At 36.9% G+C, this 21,976-nt stretch overlaps 1 protein-coding gene across 2 annotated transcripts in view; it reads right to left on the bottom strand.

Moving 5' to 3' along the window:
- Nucleotides 1-21,976, bottom strand: part of LOC121373685 (CUGBP Elav-like family member 3-A) — a 67,505-nt gene that overhangs the window by 21,694 nt on the left and 23,835 nt on the right. For both annotated transcript variants that reach the window (XM_041500410.1, XM_041500411.1), the window contains exon 2: nucleotides 13,074-13,202. In XM_041500410.1, the coding sequence (XP_041356344.1) occupies nucleotides 13,074-13,202 (129 nt within the window). The remainder of the gene's footprint in view (nucleotides 1-13,073; nucleotides 13,203-21,976) is intronic.

The raw sequence follows: 21,976 nt of genomic DNA, 5'->3' as shown, positions 1-21,976 counted from the left end.
CCTTGCGGAGCACTCACTCAGGGTTTGGAGTCGGTATCTGGATTAAAAATCCCATGCCTCGACTGGGATCCGAACCTAGTACCTACCAGCCTGTAGACCGATGGCCTAACCACGACGCCACCGAGGCCGGTCACTTGGATAAACAACAGAGTGAAAGAAAGAGTCTGTGATGTTAAAACCAGAAATATCCTTAAAAACAGACTAGATGGAAGGAAGGAAATGTTTTATTTAACAATGCACTCAACACATTTTATTTACGGTTATATAGCGTCGGACATATGGTTAAGGACCACACACAGATAATGAGAGAGGAAACCTGCTGTCGCCAATTCGTGGGCTATTCTTTTTGAATATCAACAAGGGATCTGTTATATGCACTATCCCACAGACAGGATGGTACATACCACAGCCTTTGTTACACCAGTTGTGGAGTACTGGCTGGAACGAGAAATAGCCTAATGGGTCCACCAATGGGAATCGATCCTAGATCGATTGCGCATCAGATGAGCACTGTACCACTGAGCTACGTCCCGCCCCAAAATAAAGACAGAAAATAATTATTGTTTTTATCCACCTGGTTCAACCTAACAGAGTTAAAGGCGCGGACCCTAATTTAACTCGTTAAAAATGGATACTAAGTTTAGTTAATCTACAAACCCGTAACATACTTGGATAAAGTAAAGACAACAGAGTTAAACAAGAGTCTGTGACTTTAGAACTAGAAAATATCCTTAAAAAATAGACTAGAACTCGAATCAATAACCGCAACTTTTTTAAAAAGAACAAAAATGTATTTTGTGATATTAGAAACAACAGGATGACCAGAAACACTTGGGTTCTATGGAAATGGATAATCTAAACAATAAAATAAAAGTAATGTTTGATTTCAGTGGTCATAAACGGCTCTAATAGTGAAAAATATGCTGTAGTGTTTAAAAACTAGGGTCTGTCCCTTTAATAAAAGTCATACACAGTACACATGTAATAAGTGTAAAGACGTAATTTTGTAATTTTGTGAAAGCGACGTCGTAACATACAGTAAATTAGCATCAACTATACATGAAAACCAGATCATTCAAGATAGCACCTAGACAACAGACGAACCAGTGGAAGAAATATCCACACCATTTAACATAGAATTTAAAGAGAAACCTGTTGACAAGTGGATACAAGTAGCTATATGTTGTTATCATGTCTGTAATCTCACCTCCAATAGTAATGCAAGTAGTAGAGTAGTAGCAGTAGTTGTTGTTGTTGTAGTAGCAGTAGTTGTGTAGTAGTAGTAATAGTGGTGGTGGTGGTGGTGGTGGTAGTAGTAGTAGTTGTTGTTATAGTAACAGTAGTTGTGTAGTAGTGGTAGTGGTGGTGGTGGTGGTGGTGGTGGTAGTGGTAGTAGTGGTAGTGGTAGTAGTAGTAGTAGTAGTAGTAGTAGTAGTAGTAGTAGTAGCAGTAGCAGTAGTTGTTGTAGTAGCAGTAGTTGTGTAGTAACAGTTGTGGTGGTGGTGGTGGTGGTGGTGGTGGTAGCAGTAGTAGCAGTAGTAGTGGTAGTAGTGTAGTAGTAGTAGTAGTGCTAGTAGTGGTGGTGGTAGTAGTAGTGGTGCTAGTAGTAGTAGTAGTAGCAGCAGCAGTAGTAATAGTAGCAGTTGTGGTAGTAGTTGTTGTAGTTATAGTAATAGTAGTAGTAGTAGTAGTAGTAGTAGTAGTACTAACTAGCAGTAGTAGTAATAGTAGTATAGTACTAATAGTAGTATCAATAGTACAACAAAAATACTACTCGAGTAATAGTACTGCTAGTAGTTTACGTAAAACTAACAAAAAGTCTTAGTAAAACTATGACAAAAGTGTTATAAATATTACACATACATCACACATAATAAATTAAAACTACATGTATGTCTACATATTATCAAGTCACGTTAAATTTTAAAAAACAAATATTTAAAAATCAACACACACTCTTACCATTTAAAGAATAGCACACTATAAATAAATAAATAAACCTAACTAAACTTCACAATAAACAGTGAAATATATTTTCCAACGAAATATTTTTTGCAGTAAAATATTTTTTCATTTAAAGAAAACTATAAGACATCTTTCCTCTGTCCAAGAATCCCCGAATGTAGTGACACCAAACAAAGAAAGTATTTCCCTCCGTTCCATTGTTGGCAGACGGCATAAATTATGATAATCGGGTGACCAATCATTACTCACTGTGATGTCTCACAGAGCTGGCTGTGACAGCCATGCTGTGTGTTATTCAGAGGCAGATCAATACAACCAATGGGAGAGTTACAAGTGCACGCACCTTGCACCTGTATTCAATGTGGGAAATAAAACACACACACAAAACACACAGCAAGTTGCCTCTGTCACAGTCTGTGTTCAGTTCTAATAACATCTCTTACAGTGCTATAGTACAGTATAGCATATATATATATATATATATATATATATATATATATATATATATATATATATATATATGTAATGTACGCCTTTTTATTAGGAATTGCATTAAAATAAATATAGATGACAAAAAAATTAATAAAAATTAATGGGTTTTTTTTTAATATTGACGACAGTTGTATATAAGTTTTTTGTGTTGTTTTTTTCTTCTTTTTTTTGTTTTTGGGTTTTTTTTGCTCGTTGGTGGTTTTCTTCTCTTTTTTTTTCTTTTTTTTGGGGGGGGTCTTTCTCTTTTTTGGGGGGAGGGTCTTCCTCTTTTTGGGGGTAAGGGTCTTTCTTTTTTTTGGGGGGAGGGGTTCTTTCTTTTTTTTTGGAGGGAAGGTCTTTCTTTTTTTTTTGGGGGGGGGGGGTTTGGTGGGGTAATTTGTTTGTTTGTTTTGTTGTTTTTTCTAATTGGTAATTATGGATTTTGATTTAATTAAAGTACACAGGTACAATGATTAATAAATCAATGTGCCCAAGTGGTGTCATTAAAGAAAACGATCATATCCTCTCCAAGACTGTATGTTAAAATTTCCAAATATCTGACATCCAATAGCCGAAGATTCATAAATCGATGTGCCCTAGTGGTGTCGTTAAACAAAACAATATTTTCCTCTCCAAGACTATGTCAAAATTACCAAATATTTGATGATTAATAAATCAATGTGCCCTAGTCATTAAACAAAACAATCTTTCAACTCTTTCTTTCTTTCTGTATTAATATGATTTTTTCTTCTTCTCTTTTCCACCAGGAATGGAGATCATTTTAACCCGCGTCTATAAATAACCTGTCAATGCTACATTGACTCCGACATTGATTTTTCTCTTTTACGTGACCAATATAGTCATCTTGGCCGCTTTCACTGGCTGGCAATGCCTCGTCCTCATAGATGCATTCACGGCAGATTATTCCACCAATGTCGCTTGATGAACTGTCGGAAATAGATTATACCACAACACACCATGGCGACCTGCTAACAATTAATCCAAGATGGCTGAAGACCAACGTTTATCATTATTCCATTTATTTATTTTTTCACGTCTTTTTTGTTGTTGTCATTGTTAGATTGAATTGGTGTTGTTGTTATTGTTGTTCTGGGGCGTTTTGTGGGTGTAAATGTTTTATAAAAATGGAAAGGCATAATAAAATAAATATTCATTTTTTTAAAAATGGAGATTTTTAGAAAACATTTTTTATTAGTCCCATGTAAATAAAGAATTGGTTTGGTTTGGTTTGCTTGGTGTGATTTTCATTGTTAAATTAAATTTAAAATACAAAATAATTACCAATTAACTTGTTTAGAAAATGTTTTCCCACAAGTACTAATGCAGAATTCTTATTTTTAGACTACATGAAAACGTTTCTCCGGCAGACAAGATACTGTGTTCTGACCCAGACTGATCCTCTTCAATGGTGAAAGTAATTTGATAGTGGAAGTATTTAAAAAGAAGTCTTTAGGAAAAATACCACAGTGTGCTGAAATAACATGAAGAATGTTGAACAAAACTAAAATGAAGCTTCAGGTGAAGTGGACTCTTCCACACGAGGGGGAGGGAAGACAAGAGTAGTTCAGGGTTGAGATAATGGAAATGGTGGAGTGGAGGGACTCTTCCACATGGGGGGTAGGGAGACAGGAGTGGTTCAGGGTTAAGATAATAGAAGGGGGGTGGGGTGGAGTGGAGGGGTCAGCTTTTGTATGTAGTAAGAACTGGTGTTCGTCAGTTGAGGGAAGGAAAAGGGAGGGTTGAGACAAAAGAAGCCGGTGGGGGTAGGACGGTGAAGATAAATGAAGGGATGGGATACCTTATGTAGTTTGTACTATTGTATATCACTTGTAATGACTGGTGTTATGTCAGTTGGGGGAAGGAACCGGAGGGTTGGGATAAAGGAAGGGGATGGGGGTAGTTAGGGAAGATAAAGTGGGGTTGAGATTAATGAATTACATATATGGCCCTTATATGGAGGAGGGGGGGGGGGGGGGGGGGGGTAGCTGATATATATTATACTAACAGTTGGGGAAGGAAAAAAGGGGCTTGCAATGATTGAATGGTGGGAGTTGTCAGCTGTTGTAGCATGTACGGCTGTTACGTGACAGACAAAGGAAGGAAAATGGGGATTAAGAGGGGGGATATTCAGGAGGGGTAGCCACGTAGGTCGTACTGACTGAAATGTGTTAGTTAGGGAAGAAAAAGGGGATCTTGCAATGAATGGTTGGTTGGGGCCGGCTGTTGTATTTTGTATGGCTGTTACACAACAGATAAAGGAAGGGAAATGGGGGTTAAGATTGGAATGTCATGTCATAGGGCTTTAAGTGCAGATTCAGAACAAGCTGTTGTAGCACACACGCCTGTCGTGGGCACAAAAGCCAGCCTTGGCTGGCTCCTCCGTCCATGACAGGAAAGGTGGGGGGGGGGGGAGGGGAGAGGAGGGACCGCCTGCACTGGCAGGTGCAAGGGAGGAGCACCAGCAGCAGGATACATGCATGCCAGATGGGGGAAGTGAAGTGATTGGAGGGAGTGGGGGAGTTGAGTTCCAGCTGTTTCAGCTCAAATTGACAGGTACATGTCCGTGGTAGTAAAAGGTTTATTTTAGTCTTCCTCTTGTGCCCGTTTATTTATGTAACACAACTCTTAAATACACAGCCAATCGTTTTGTAGAAATCTGCGAGTCTGTTCTTTCCTTTCCTCCTGTTTTTGGTTTTTTCTTCTCTTTCAGACTTATTTTCAGTGATTGAGGTTCTGAAGTGAATTGGAAAAAACACCATGGGGTATAGTTTAATACAACAAAGATAACCTCGACCAAGTAAAAACTCTGGGCCCACCCAGTGGTTCAAAGCATATAGTTAAATTAACCCTGGGTTATATATAGTTAAATTAACCCTGGGTTATATATAGTTAAATTAACCCTGGGTTATATATAGTTAAATTAACCCTGGGTTATATATGGTTAAATTAACCCTGGGTTATATATGGTTAAATTAACCCTGGGTTATATATAGTTAAATTAACCCTGGGTTATATATAGTTAAATTAATCCTGGGTTATATATAGTTAAATTAACCCTGGGTTATATATAGATAAATTAACCCTGGGTTATATATAGATAAATTAACCCTGGCTTATATATAGTTAAATTAACCCTGGGTTATATATAGTTAAATTAACCCTGGGTTATATATAGTAATTGGTTGTTCTAAATCAAGTTTTCACATTACGTTTTCATTGCAGAATTTTGCTTTAACTTTAGATGTTGCAACAGAGATCTGCAATCAGGAAATGTGTTGGGGTTTTGGGGATTTGTTTTTTGGGGGAGATTTGTGGGGTGTAAATAAGGACTAGCATGTTATTGTTTTTTGTGGGGGGTTTTCTGGGTTTTTTTGCAGCTGAGAATCTTCCACATTGGTCTTATAGCCAATATCTACTAACTCACCCACTATAGTCTCATGCAGCTTTCCCTTAATCCCAACCATCAAAGATCATGGTATGTGCTGTCTCACATATATACCTGTCTCAAAATATACCAGGTTTTCTCTAAGTCTACATGCCACAATTAACAAATGTTTGACATCCAATAGCCAATGAAAGATTTTTTAATTTTTTTTAACAACACCACTAGAGCACTGATTTATTAATCATCGGCCACTGGATGTCAAACATTTGGTAATTTCGACATATACAGTCTTAGAGAGGAAACCCGCTACATTTTTCTATTAGTAGCAAGGGATCTTTTATATGCACCATCTCAAACAGGATAGCACATACCACGGCCTTTGATATACCAGTCGTGGTGCACCAGATGGAGCAAGAAATAGCCCAATGGGCCCACCGACTGCAATCGATGCAATCGATGTGCTCTAGTGGTGTCATAAAAACAACAACAACAAAAAAAACTTTAATTTTGATAAACCAAAAAAGAAAATGGGACTGAAGTTAAATGAAGCTAGACTTTTAATTACACCTGACATTCCACCATGCTTAAAACATTTAACACAAGTACATCCATCTGGTCGGCCGATCGTTAATATTTCATCGCTTGTAATCACTCAGACATCCTAGGCCTCGATATCTAAGATATATAATGTTCTTCATTAATTAATAATTAACACTGTGCTCATTAACGAAATGCACGCACATTCACACACACACACACACACATACGGTGACATCAACAGATATTGCCTGCTCGATATTTAAATGGTTAATGCAGTTCCCGAAATATTTCGTTAGCAACTGTTACTAATCAATTTCAAAATTGATTGCCAGTTATCAGGGTGTTCGTTATCTCAGAAAGCACGGGGCTGTTTGAGAAAAATAGGCTGGCTATTTCTACCGAGTGCAGTGAAGTGTATAATTTTGAGCATTAAAGGAGCATACTCTAGTTTCAGCATGCAAAAATGGTCTCTGAACAAAAGTTAAAGTTTGTTTTGTTTAACGACACCACTAGAGCAGATTGATTTAATTAATCATGAGCCATAGGATGTCCAAAAGTGCTTGGGTTGTATAGAATCGAATCCTGTTGGTGCACCCATTCTCCCAAAGTTGTGGTGCACTGGTTGGAATACGAAAAAACCCAATCAATTGAACGGATCCGCTGAGGTGGTTTGATCTGATTAAATTGGTTTTATTTTATTAATTGCGGGTATAAGCATACAATACATGGGAGCAGGGGGCAACTGCCCACCCAACCCTAGTGCTGGAGCAAAACCTCAAATACGGGCAATAATTATATAGATATTTGGGTAAAATGTGCTAAAATGAGACCTTTTTTATCATTTATTTCCATCATTCTACCCTCAAAATTAGTTGCAATCCATGTAAAAATGGGTAGTGATTTGTTTGCAACCATGCCGTTTGGTAGTAATGCTAATATGATTAAATGATTCCCCCACCAGATTCGGGCATTTAATTCAGGCAAACACTAGCCTTCCCCACCCCACTTATAACAATGGGAGCCTGTATGCATATGTAAATGGGGTGATGTCAAGACCCACACGCCAGATTTAAGAAGTAAAAATTTAGCTTGTCAGAAAATAATAGTAATTATAACATGATTTACCATAGAAATAGATGCCATACATGTATAATAACCACAAAAATAACTAAAATTATAATAATAACTATACACCGCGGTTGATTTTTAACAAGAAGACTAACTACGTTAATAAGAATATCCATCCGATCGGTTTATTCATTTAATCAGTTACTTCGAGATGACACTGAAGTTCCACAATAAATCACAATAAACCAATCTCTCTCTCGCAGACATGGTTCAACGTGAAGTTCCGCAATAAACCGTAATAAGTCAATTTCTGGCAGACACATTTTAACGGCGTTTGGTCTGTGAGCCATGTTTGGGTGTAAAGCTAAATGGTGGGTTTCTTCGCGTAAAGACAGCCCACAGAATGATCTATTAAATTCCATTGATTCGTGTCGAATGTACGACTTCAAGGTCATTACTTCTCATTGAAGATGAGAATTGAAATAATTTTGAATCAATGATTCAACGAAGGAATCTTTAGCAACACCCCAGCATTAAAAATACATCGGCTGCTGGGAAGGAAAGAAATGCTTTATTTAACGACACACTCAACACATTTTATTTATATGGCGTCGAACATATGGTTAAAGAACCACACAGATATTGAGAGAGGAAACCCGCTGTCGCCACTTTATGAACTACTCTTTTCAATTAGCAGCAAGGGATCTTTTAAATGCACCATCCCACAGACAGGATAACACATACCACGGCCTTTGAAATACCAGTCATGATGCACTGGCTGGAAAGAGAAATATCCCAATGGGCCCACCAATGGGGATCGATCCCAGACCGACCGCGCATCAAGCGAGTGCTTTACCACTGGGCTACGTCCCACCCCTCGGCTGCTTGGTATCAAACAATGGTAAGGATGTGAAGGAAAGAAAGTTCAAGTTTGTTTTTGTTTAACAACACCAGTAGAGCATATTGATGTATTTATCATTAGCTATTGGATGTCAAACATTTGGTCATTTCGAAAGATGTCTTAGAGAGGAAAGCTGCCACTTTCTTCCATTAGTAGCAAGGGATCTGTTATATACATCATCTCACAGACAGGATACATACCACGGCCTTTGATATAGCAGTAGTGGAGCATTGGCTGGAATAAGAAATAGCCCAACGGATGTGTTATCAAGGTGGCCATTTAAACAGGTTGACTCAGAGATGATGATTTGGTTAAACAAAATATTGGGGAGCTGTTAAAAAAGAAAATCTAAAAAAAAAAAAAACTGCCCCCCCCCCCCGCCGCAATAAAAAATGACACCCCCCCCCAAAGCATTCCTTTTCTTTTCTTTTCCTTTATAATCTCTCCACATAGACAGAACAGAAAATTTAATTATTGCATACTTGTATGTAGATCAGCCAAGAAATGGAGAATAAAACTCTAACAGTTCGGCTATCAGAGGCCTGGCGTAGAGCGCCAGACTCAATATCTATGCAGATGAGGAGCCTGGTTCACAAAGATTGCAGTGCTCCAGAAGATGAGGCCAGATTACACAGTAGAATACATGAATTTCCAACCTGCATATAAATGGTGCTCTTGACAAGGAGGAAGGAACATTAACCTACCAACAAGTGGCTATCTAATAGAACTTACATTCTGTAATTTGTATTTAGGTCATGCTGACAATTTTACAGTGTTCTGTAGAACACTTTCAACTGTTTTAATTCAATAATTTTGTGACTGAACGCATTTAACAGACTCCCAAACAAACAAACTTAACAGTCTCCATAAATGGAGGGCTATAAACAACTGTAAAACCAAGAATACAGAAGGGTAACTGTGGCTTTGAATTTACAGGTTTTTTTCATTGGAAGCAGGAATTTTTTATAAGCTCTTTTCCCAACACAGCACAACACATACCATGGTCTTTGATTATATATATATATATATATATATAATGATATATATATATATATATATATATATATTTGATATATATCTTTGATATATATATATATATGATATATATACACACACACACACACACACGTATATGTCATCAAGCAATGGTTGGAATGGTAAAAAAAAAAAAAATGAGTTCGCTGAGGGTTGATCCCACAATCCAAGCACCACAGGCAAGTGCACTATCAACTGACCTAAATCCTGCACTGTTTGGCTAGTATGATTTACATATTGCATTAATAACCATATTTTAAAGGGACAGACCCTAGTTTTTAAACACTAAGGCATATTTTTCACTATTAGAGCCGTTTATGATCACTGAAATCAAACATTACTTATATTTTATTGTTTAGATTATCCATTTCCATACAACAGAAGTGTTTCTGGTCATCCTGTTGTTCCTAATACCACAAAATGCAATTTTCATATATAAAAAAAAAAAAAAAACCACGAACATTCTTCTGAGAAGTAATGATTATGGAGTTGTGTTTTAGTGTATTCTTAGGGTATTTCAACATCACAGACTCTTGTTTCACTCAGTTGTGTCCAAATTTGTTACAGGTTTGTAAATTATCCAAACTTAGTGTCCATTTTTACAGGTTGAAACTAGGGTCTAAGGTAAAAAAAAATATGCCTTAGTGTTTAAAATCTAGGGTCCGTCCCTTTAAAACAAAATTCACTACATCACTATCAATACATCATTGCCCTAATAATTCACACTCTTTGAGTCTGCGGTTATCAATAAATAAACCTCCAAAACCATAATGAGTCAACGCAATTGTATTATTCATTTGCAAAAATACCATTCTGCTTTCTATATAAGTATACATGAACATATGTTTTATGGCGTGTGAAAATACTGACGTCGATTCTTAACAAAACACAAGGAAAATTTTCACATACTGTGCTTGACAGCAAAAAACTCAGAATGTTAAATTGATAAAGAGAACAATTAAAACAACAAAAGACGTTTCTCCAATTTCACCCGTTTTGACATGTTAGCTGAAAATCAATACTATTTTCTACAACACCACTTCTTATTTGAACATTCGCTCTTTTCAAGCCTCCATACTCGCGTTAATAATTAATTTGATATATTCATGACCTTTTAAACAGCTGACATAGATTTCATATGCTGGGGAAAATGTTTTCTAATTTGAAAATATCCACAATCAGACATTATGATTTTTTTTTTTAAATGTTTGGTTTCTTTTCGTTAATGTTGTATAAAGCACATATTACCTCAACATATTTTTTTTTTCGGGGGTGGGGGGGGGGGGAGGAGGGAGTGGTTAATATTTACTGCAAAAAAACAATAGTCTTCACAAAGCTGACATAATATAAATAGTTGGAAAATGAAAACGGAAAATGCCTGCAATTTTTCAAGTCAATAGGCAATGCTACATGTTTTATTTAACGATGCACTCAACACATTTTGTTTACGGTTATATGGCATCAGACATATGGTTAAGGACCACACAGATATTGAGAGAGGAAACCCACTGTCGCTACGTTATGGGCTACTCTTTCCGATTAGCAGTAAGGGATCTTTTATATGCACCATCCCACACAGACAGAGTAATACATACCATGGCCTTTGATATACCAGTCGTGGTGCCCTGGCAGGAACCTGAAATAGCTCAATGAGCCCACTGGCGGGGATCGATCCCACACAGTGGTTTCCCCAGGGCCGTTAGGCGTCACGGCCCGACACGCCTTGGTCCGTAAATTAAGCGCTTTGACGGTGTGGAAGCGCCTTAAATCAATTGCCGCTACGCCTTGATTTGAAGTACTTTAGAACAATGAACATGCAGTATTTTACAAGCAGACATTACAACAGGCATTTAACATGACGCTGAAATCAACAGCAACAACATGGTGCAAATTATGAAATTGTTTGGGGTGGGGAATTGATGGGTTATTTAAAAAAAGTCCCCCCCCCCCCCCCAAAAAAAAAAAAAAACAAAAAAAATAACCCCAAAACGATATGATTTGATGGATTCAACCCACTACCCCACTTCTTTTGGCTTGATTTGTGTTATAATGATGCTAAATATGTAAGCGCCGTAAACAAATCCTGGGGAAAGGCCTGCCACACCGACCGCGCATCCAGCGAACAATGTACCACTGGGCTACATCCCGTCCGCAATGCTATATGGAGATTGCAGTGGAGTTTTTAAAATAGGGAAACACTCCTACAACATGCCATGCCTACATGTTAGACGAGCATTCTAACCATTCATTCATTCATTACAGCTCAGCTATCTGGGACGTCTGTCCAGGACAGTGGGTTAATAGTTTGTGGTTAGTGAGAGAAAAGAGGGTGTATTGGTCTTATACCTAAATTATCAAGTCGTTAAACCTCACTCTGGGTGGGAGCCGGTATACCAGGCTGCTAATCCAGTACCTACCAGCCTTGTGTCCAATGGCTTAACCACGATGCCACTGAGGCTGGTACCGGGCTGCGAACCCTGTACCTACCAGCCTTGTCTGATGGCTTAACCACAACACCACTGAGGCTGGTACCGGGCTGCGAACCCTGTACCTACCAGCCTTATGTCCAATGGCTTAACCACGACGCCACTGAGGCTGGTACCGGGCTGCGAACCCTGTACCTACCAGCCTTATGTCCGATAGCTTAACCACGACAACACCAAGGCCGGTACCGGGCTGCGAACCCTATACCTACAAGCCTTATGTCCGATAGATTCACCACAATGCCACTGAGGCCGGTTAACCATTAAACAACATTCTACTCCCTGATTTTCCAAGGTAGACAACTCATCTTACTGTTGCCGTTTAATCAATACAATAATAAACGGCAATTTTGATCACAAATAAGCTAAACAATTAATAAAACAAGGAATTATTCCTTTGATTAGCCACATCAAAGATTTGCGTTCTACTCCTTGATTTACAAAGGTAGACAACTCATGTTTACAGTTGTCATATTGATCATGAATAAATAGAGAATACTACACGAGTGGCCGCTATAGATACCATTTATCTTACAAGTTGTTTAAAAACGTATCTAACGAGCAAAAGCATGTTGGACATATTATTAAAAATCTTGTAAGATAACTGGTATCTAATGTACACAAATGTAGTATCCTCTTTCTTACATATCTTTAGAAAACAGTTTTAAAATAAATTTAAACACCTTTTTCCTACTAAAACCTATGTACGACCCTACCACTTATAGTCAACTTGTGCATCACATACAAGTCAATTTCAAGTTAACTTGTACGTCACAGAGTGATCGATTTGATGGGTATTTTTTTCATTAGATGGTGTGGCATTGGTCACCTGGGGCCTAATTCACTAAACTCTTGCAGCTTTGCAATCTCGTAGTGCAATGCTAAAAGACTTGCAAAGAGGATGCTTTGTTGTCTAGCAGAGCCTAAGAGACCTTTGTGAATGAGACCCCTGGTCATCACCTAGGAGCAGCCAGTCGTATGTCTTTAAAATGTTATCACACATATGTATGTTAACAGTGTGTGTTACAGTGTTATAAAAAAATAACGCATGATGTTCTCACCAACTGGTGTGTAAGAAATAACCTAAACGGTGACTAGCCACATCTATACAGGCATTCTAAAGTTCATTCTTCTTCTTGATTTACGAGCATTCTAACCACTAAACTTCATTCTTCTTCGTGATTTACAAAGGGAGACAACTCACCTTTGCTGTTGCCGTTTTGATCGCGGAGGATGGTGCACTCCTCGATAGCTCCGTACGGACTGAATAGTTGTCGCACATCTTCCTCTATCTGTTGTTTATTGAGCATTCCAACGAACAGTTTTCGGTCTTCTGCAAGACACAAATGGAAAAAATATCATCATTAAAATCCATAAATAATTCCTTCAAAACACAACGGAAAAAAACACCATTAAAATCCATAAATAATTCCTTCAAAACAACGGAAAAAACACCATTAAAATCCATACAACACTTCCTTCAAAACAACAGAAAAAACACCATTAAAATCCATACAACACTTCCTTCAACGATTTATACAAAACAAAATCACATTTAAAATGTCATAAAATAAGTTCTTCTGCAATATATAAAACAAAAACAGTTTAAAATTTTAGACAATATTTATGCAAATTACACAAACAAAAAGACATCTGAAATGTCCTACAGTAAAAAAAAAAGAAGAAGATTGTTTTGTTTAATGATACCACTAGAGCACACTGATTTAATAATCATCGGCTATTGGTAATTTTGACATACATTCTTAGAGAGGAAACCTGCTAAAAATTTTCATTAGTATTAGGATCTATTATATGCACCATATCCCAGAGACATGATAGCACATACCACGACCTTTGCTATGCCAGTCATGGTGCACTAGCTGGAACACATTTGCACTTAAAATCTCATACAATAAGTTCATCTCGCCATAAGAATAAACTGTTTTTATTTCCTTTGACAATTAAGTAAGGTCTTTAATAAGAAAACTGAAATATCAAAGTAAATGAGCATGTAATCAAACAAATATTGCAGAACAAAAGGGTGCTGTACATAACAAAACATTCAAACACATACATGTATACATATATAAAAACATTTAAAAAATATATGTATTATTCTAGTCTTAACAGATAAAAACAAAATGGTACGGAAAACATTCCTTTCTTTGGTCCCTTTACATGTAAAGTTTGTTTTGTTTTGTTTAACAACACCACTGGAGCACACTGATTAATTAATCACCGGCTGTTGGATGTCAAACATTTGGTAATTCTGACACAAAGTCGTCAGAGGAAAACGGCAATATTTTTCAATTAGCAGCAAGGGATCTGTTATATGCACCCTTTATAAACATGACCCCTTGTAGTGTATTTCACAGCATGAGACCAGCTACCCTACAATTTTTCAATAGATGTATAATGTATAATATTGTACTGATAAAAATATAACATAGAATTTAGAGAATAAAACAAATTGTAATTCAGATCTACATGTACTTTTCCCATAGAGAAAACACCTTTTGTCTGAACAAACTTGTTTCCCTACGATTATTAACCAACAAAATATATATATAATATATGTTTAATATATAATGTTGGCTGACAATTTTATACTCAAAAAATATAAAACAGAATTTACAGAATAAAAAATATTTCAGAATAAAAAATATTGCAGTTTGGATCTATTTTTCCCATGCAGTAAACACCCTTTGTCAGAACAAACCAATTTCCCTCCAACAAAATACATGTATAATATACAATGATGGCTGAACCTTTGGTACAGAAAAACTACAAAACAGAATTTACAGAATAAAACCTATTGCACAGTTCGGGAACTATGTATATTTTCCATGCAGCTAACACCCTTTGTCAGAACAATTTAGTTTCCCCATACAATTTTTCTCCAACAAAACACACACATGTATAATGTAAAATGTTCAATATCGGGGCCTAAACCGCAATATATTCCTCGCCAGCTTTATTCCATTATATCGCCTGCTCGGTGCTTCTTCGGCCTTCACCCCCTAAAATGACTCATCTTTAACTGATAAATATTTCAGCATTGTTAATTGGAAGTCTCTTTTCCAATAAAACCTGTAGCGAGTGCGGCATGGCTGATTACCAATTAGTGCCGCAAAAACCGTAAGAGGACCACGACAACATTTTCAGCAGTAATTTTAGCGTTTCTTCGTTTCTTCTTCCGACTGAAGAGGTTTTGTAGAAATCACGGGTTGTGAGATAAGCTGGTTATTGGATGCCCAGTCTTTTCGTTATTGATTTCACAGGCAACTAATTGGTAGAGAAATACAGAACCGCGGTATAGTTTTGTCAAAGAATATGCCAGGCAAATAATTGGTAGAGAAATACAGAACCGTGGTATAGTTTTGTCAAAGAATATGCCAGGTTTCCTATACCATATGTGTACGAGTGTGTAGACATAAACCGATTCAGTCAGTAAGCTGAAACTGTGATAATATGCATTATTATTTTTGTTTGTTGAGGGAAATGATGCTTGAAAGAATTACTAAATATTTCTAAAAAACAGAGAGAGAGAGAGAGAGAGAGAGAGAGAGAGAGAGAGAGAGAGAGAGAGAGAGAGAGAGAGAGAGAGAGAGAGAGAGAGAGAGAGAGAGAGAGAGAGAGAGAGAGAGAGAGAGAGAGAGAGAGAGAGAGAGAGAGAGAGAGAGAGACAGACAGACAGACAGACAGACAGACAGACAGAGAGAGAGAGAGAGAGAGAGAGAGAGAGAGAGAGAGAGACAGAGACAGAGACAGAGAGAGCGAGACAGACAGAGACAGAGAGACAGAGACAGAGACAGAGACAGAGACAGAGACAGAGAGAGAGAGAGAGAGAGAGAGAGAGTGAGAGAGATTGCTGTCCATATTTCATACAATTTGATTAATTCAAACAGAAAACTTCAATAAATAAACAAACAAACGAACGAGCGAACGAGCGAGCGAGCGAACGAGCGAACGAGACGAACGAACGAACGAACGAACGAACGAACGAACGAACGAATGAATGTTTAAGGACACCGCAACACAAAAAATACATCAGCTACTTGGTACCAAAATTTGAGACCAAAGTACGTATAGAAGAGTGCATCAGAAAACTACCATGGATTAATGGATGACAGTAAAGCAGGGAAAATATGTAAATTTATCTATATACTGCTTAGTCTCAGCCAAAGATTCCTAATATGGAGAAAACATTTTTATTCATGCACAGTGGCATCATATTACAATTTTAATATTCATAAGTCAATTATGCAAATATTAAGTATGGGATTCACAAAATGTTGTTATGAGTAATAAAAAAAAAGGTGAATACAGCAAAACTATGGCACACCATCGTCTCACGAGATCCAGCTCAGTTGATAAGAAGGGAAATGTTTTATTTAACGACGCATTCAACACATTTTATTTACGGTTATATGGCATCAGATATATGGTTAAGGATCACACAGAAATTGAGAGAGGAAACCCGCTGTCACTATTTCATAGGCTATTCTTTTAGATTAGCAGCAAGAGATCTTTTATATGCACCATCCCATAGATAGGATAGCACATACCACGGCCTTTGATGTACCAGTCGTGGTGCACTGGCTGGAATGAGAAATAGCCCAATGGGCCCACCGATGGGGATCGATCCCAACAGTTGATAAGAGTGCTTGCCCAAGATTCTTGGGTCATATAGAATCAAACACCCATTCAGTGGACCCATTCTCTGATTGGGTTTTTTTCCCAATCCAACTGGTATGTGATATATCCTTTGAGAACGTGTATATAAAAGATCCTTTGCTGCTAATGGTTGACTCCAAGACATGTCAGAATTATTGTGTTTGTCATCCAATAGGTGATGTGTAAAGGGACAGACCCTAGTTTCAACCCGTGAAAATTAACACTAAGTTTGGTTAATCTACAAACCTGTAACACCTTTGGATAAAGTTATAACTGAGTGAAACAAGAGTCTGTGACTTTGAAATGGTGAAATACCCTCTAAAAATAGACTAAAACTTGACTCCATAACTGTTACCTCTCAGACGCACATGCATTTTTAAAAAATATGAGAAATGCATTTTTTGATATTAAAAACACCAGGATGATCAAAAACACTTCGAATGTCCTGAAATGGACAATCTAAACAATAAAATCCAAGTAAAGCATAATTTCAGCTATCAAAAATGGCTCTAATAGTAAAAAATATGCCTTAGTGTTTAAAAACTAGGGTATGTCCCTTTAATAAATCAATGTGCTCTATTGGTGTTGTTAAACAAAACATACTAACGTCATGATGGAGTTCTGCCTCCCCATCAAATGGCATCATTTACTGAATCATAACACAAACATATCTTGCGTGTTAATAAACACATCTGGTTTTGCTATCAACAGACCAACTAACTGCCTCTATATGCAACAAAAAACAGTCCCATCACCATTACACAACTAAAGCAATTCAGAAATGGCTGTTTTCAGAACTTCCCAATTAATGCTTTAAAGTTGGTTTTGTTTAACACCACCACTGGAGCACATTGATTAATTAGGTGATCATCGTCTATTGGATGTCAAACATTTGATAATTCTGACTCGTAGTTATCAGAGGAAACCCGCTACATTGCTCCTAATGCAACAAGGGATCTTTTATATGCACCTTCCCACAGACAGGAAAACACATACCACGGCCTTTGTCCATACCACCACTAAGATCACAATGATTTTTAAACATTGGCTATTGGATGTCAAACATTTGATAATTCTGACTCGTAGTTATCAGAGGAAACCCGCTACATTGCTCCTAATGCAACAAGGGATCTTTTATATGCACTTTCCCCCAGACAGGAAAACACATACCACGGCCTTTGTCCATACCACCACTAAGATCACAATGATTTTTAAACATTGGCTATTGGATTCCAACATTTGGTAATTTTGACTTGGAGAGCAAAACCCACCATATTTTACCATTAAAAATATGAAAAATGCATTTTGTGGTATTAGAAACATCAGGATGACCAGAAACACTTCGGTTCTATGGAAATGGAAAATCTAAAAAATAAAATTTGATTTCAGTGATCATAAACGGCTCTAATAGTGAAAAATATGGTGTAGTGTTTAAAAACTAGGGTCTGTTCCTTTAAAATGCTTAAACACGTGCATTTAAGAAAAACGGGCTTCATAACTTCAGCTCATTACTACTTCCAACATGTCAGGGCAATCATAAAACATGATCTTAAACCAACACAAACAATACCGGCTTTCAAAATCCAACATGGCTTATGGTTTATCACAGAAATCGTGAAATTCTTTTCAGCTATTCTCGACTGAAATTTATCTCAAGACTGCATCAAAAAGCCTGGCACGTTATCGCCATGGCAACAAACTGCTTTCTTTTCAAAAGTGTAGATGTGTATCTCACCTGGTAACATATATCGTACACGCCAAACAGGTGACTTTCTCTCGGAACCTCAAAGTCAGTTCGTTTCTCGAGGTCTTTCTTTTATTTATTTTTTGAAAATTTCAAGCACACCTGAGTATATCAAACACCCAAATCATTTGCAGACATTATTATATGTACAATTTCCATTAATCAATTTTAAAACCTGTCTCGGTAAACAAAATAATGTTCAGAATAATATTATACATACATGCTAATGTTTTCCCTAGCTTGTTTTAGCACAGTGCAGCACCATGCCTCAATAGTCTAGCACCATCTTGCCTTAATCAGCACCATGCTGCCCTGAGATTAAACAAGTATTTTTCAGTAATTAATTCTAAAATTGTCTTTATAAAACACCCAAAAAGGTATTATTAATTAATAAAATATGCCTTTTATATCTTTTGCAATTCATTTATTAAAGCAAATGCATAAATTACTTTAATGTTTATTTTAATTAATTTTTGTGTATTTTTAATGAAAAAGTGCCCCGAAAATGGTGAAAATGCCCCAAAAGTGTTTGGTCTACCATGCCTTGCCCAATTTCTAGGGAAATCACTAAATACAAATGTTGTTTCATGGAAAATGAATCCACCATTTCAGCCATCAATCGGTAGATATATTTTTGAAAATTTAATTTTGATATTTAAAGCTATATTTTGAAGACAAAAATGACAAGTTGTAGATACCGGATTCATTGAGTAGATATCTTTTTGAAAATTTAATTTTGATATTTTAAAGCTATAAAGTATAATTTGAAGACAAAAATGACAAGCAAAAAAATGCTTCAAAGTCACATTTTATTTCAATTTAATTTTCATCCTTACATCCATATTATACTTTAAAGATGGTATATGCAGATATTGGATTTGCATCCTGCATGGTGCCAACTCCTATCCAAAGTGAATTTTAAGAACTCCATGGGCAAGTGTAAGGCCAAAAGATCAAGTACTCTTCACTAACTCACTCCCCTGGACAGACGGCCCAGTTAGTTGATATGTGTGTCCAGGACAGCGTGCTTGAACCTCAACTGAATATAAGTACATCACTCAACTTAAGAGAGAAAGACCAGCCTTGGTGGTGTCGTGGTTAAGCCATCAGACATAATTAAGGCTGGTAGGTACTGTGTTCGCAGCCCGGTACCGGCTCCCACCCAGAGCGAGTTTAAAGATTCAGTGGTTAAGTGTAAGACAACTACACCGACTTCTCTCTCACTAACAAACTAACCACTGAACCACTGTCCTGGACAAGACAGCCCAGACAGCTGAAGTGTGTGCCCAGGACAGCATGCTTTAACCTTAACTGAATATAAGAATGAAAATAAGCTGAAATAACGAAGAAAATAGTGTACATTATCATAGTCTATAGGAAAAGACAGTTCCGAGCTCCTATATAAATATACTCTTTGTATCAATACACAACAGTCGTTTGTTTTCCTTCCACTGAACATTTCCACATTTTCAAGATTAGAAAAATATTATGTCGGAGTGGATTAATAAACAGAAGATACATGTAGTCCTATACAAATGGCTCTTCATGTGATGACGTTATGTACAAGTGAAATTTAAATGAGCGTTAAAACATCAAATGTAACATTACAAAATATTATTTCAGCTATTATACATACAAACTACAGTGCAAATATAGTGTGTGGTATAAAACCCTACAGTACACATATACACAGACATGAGCTACATAGAAATCTGTAGATGGGGCAGGAAGTAGTCCAGTGGTAAAGCTCTCGCTTGATGCGCAGTCAGATGAGACTGATCCCCGCTGGTGGGCCAATTGGGCTATTTCTCGTTCCAGTCAGTCCTCCATGACTGCTATATCAAAGACTGTGGTATGTGCTGTCCTGTCTGTGGGATGGTGCATATTAAAGCTTCCTTGCTACTAATTGAAAAATGTAGCGGGTTTCCTCTCTTTGACTACATGTCAAAATTACCAAATGTTTGACATTCAATAGAGGATGATTAATATGTCAATGTGCTCTAGTGGTGTCGTTAAACAAAACAAACTTTAAGATCCTGTTTATTTTGAGTGGCTGCCGGCCTTCCATTAATTTTGAGCCTTGATTTTCTCACTGAGAACGTATTACCCTCTGTTATAATGCATCATGTTATTGGGCAATTTATCAAACCTCAGCAACGACTTTGTCGATACTAAACATGATGTCGTCATGATTTGACAAACATTCAAAATGATTTAAGAGAAGTTTGCGTGGTTTACAAAATTCTATCAGAAATCACGTCTGCTTGGAAATAAACTGGGGGTAATAAATGGTACCATAAACTCAGCACCAATGATCACTATCAATTAACTTTAAAGAAATCCATTCCACACAAGCAGTGTGAACAGTCTATAAGTTGTTATTCCCACTAACTAGATGTAACAGTACTTTATATATTAAAGGGGCAGATCCGTTCATAATCAGTGAAATCAAACATTACTTATATTTTATTCTTTAGATTATCCATTTCCGTAGCACTGAAGTGTTTCTGGTCATCCTGGTGTTTCTAATACCACAAAATGCTTTTTTTATATTTTTAAAAACGTACGTGCGTCTGAGAAGTAGCTGTTATTGATTCGAGTTCTGGTCTATTTTTTAAGGATATTTCCCGGTTTTAACGTCACAAACTCTTCTTTCACTCTGTTGTAACATTATCCAAATGTGTTAACAGGTTTGTAGATTAACTAAGGTTAATGTCCATTTTTACGAGTTTAAACTAGGTTCTGTGCCTTTAACTCCATATTTTGTCATTTATGTGGTGCTCAGGGTTTCTGGATATTGCACTATGGAATTGAATATTTACAATGTGTGTGCTGAATGCAATCACAGTTGACAATCACAAGGAAACTGGGTTAGGGTTAAGAAAGTCATGCAATAATGATAAAGAGTCATTAATTTTGTCAAAAAGTCATACCCATTTTACCCTTTGGCAGAAACCCTGGTGCTCCGTATAAAAGATGGAGGAAATTATAGACATAGCTGGCTTCCATTGGTATGGCTCTCAAAAAAAATGTAAATTTGTTTTGTTTAATTAACTTTAAAGACAAGCCAAATGAACAGTCCATGACAACTAACTAGATGTAACAGTACTATATTAGCTCCACACCTTGTAATATATGTGGTGCTCTGTATAAAAGATGGAGGAAATTATTACCAACTAACCAAACATGGCTGGCTTTTAAAACAAATGCCACCTTCTCCTGTTTAAATGACAGGCACAGTGGAAGCAAGTAGATATTTGGGTAAGGGGCTGACTGAAATTGGGGGCTCACTGAGATTGAGGGTGCAAAGCAAAGTTTTATAGAAGGTTTGGGAGCATGCTTCCCCATAAAATTTAGAAAACTAGATGTCCTGAAATGCAATTTCCTGCATTTTACAAGTAAAATTAATCTCTACTTTAAGATTTACTACCAATAATAATTTTGATTCAAAAAAAAAAAAAATTGGGGGGGGGGAGGGGAGACTCCGCCATGCCTGATTGAGGATAGAAAAAAACCTAAAGGAAAATTATTAAAACCAACTCAGTATTTCATTGCAATATGATCTTTACAAGTTGAATTTACCAGATGCATTAATTAATATAATATGCATTATAGTGTTTCTGTCCCAACGCAATACAACATCATATAGCATTACTTTCATAATTCACAACGTTATGCATATCTCA

This window comes from Gigantopelta aegis, chromosome 5 (genome assembly GCF_016097555.1).
Source record: "Gigantopelta aegis isolate Gae_Host chromosome 5, Gae_host_genome, whole genome shotgun sequence".
Lineage (NCBI taxonomy): Eukaryota > Metazoa > Mollusca > Gastropoda > Neomphalida > Peltospiridae > Gigantopelta > Gigantopelta aegis.
Note: the sequence above shows the minus strand (reverse complement) of the source record. Positions and strands in the feature narration are given on the sequence as shown.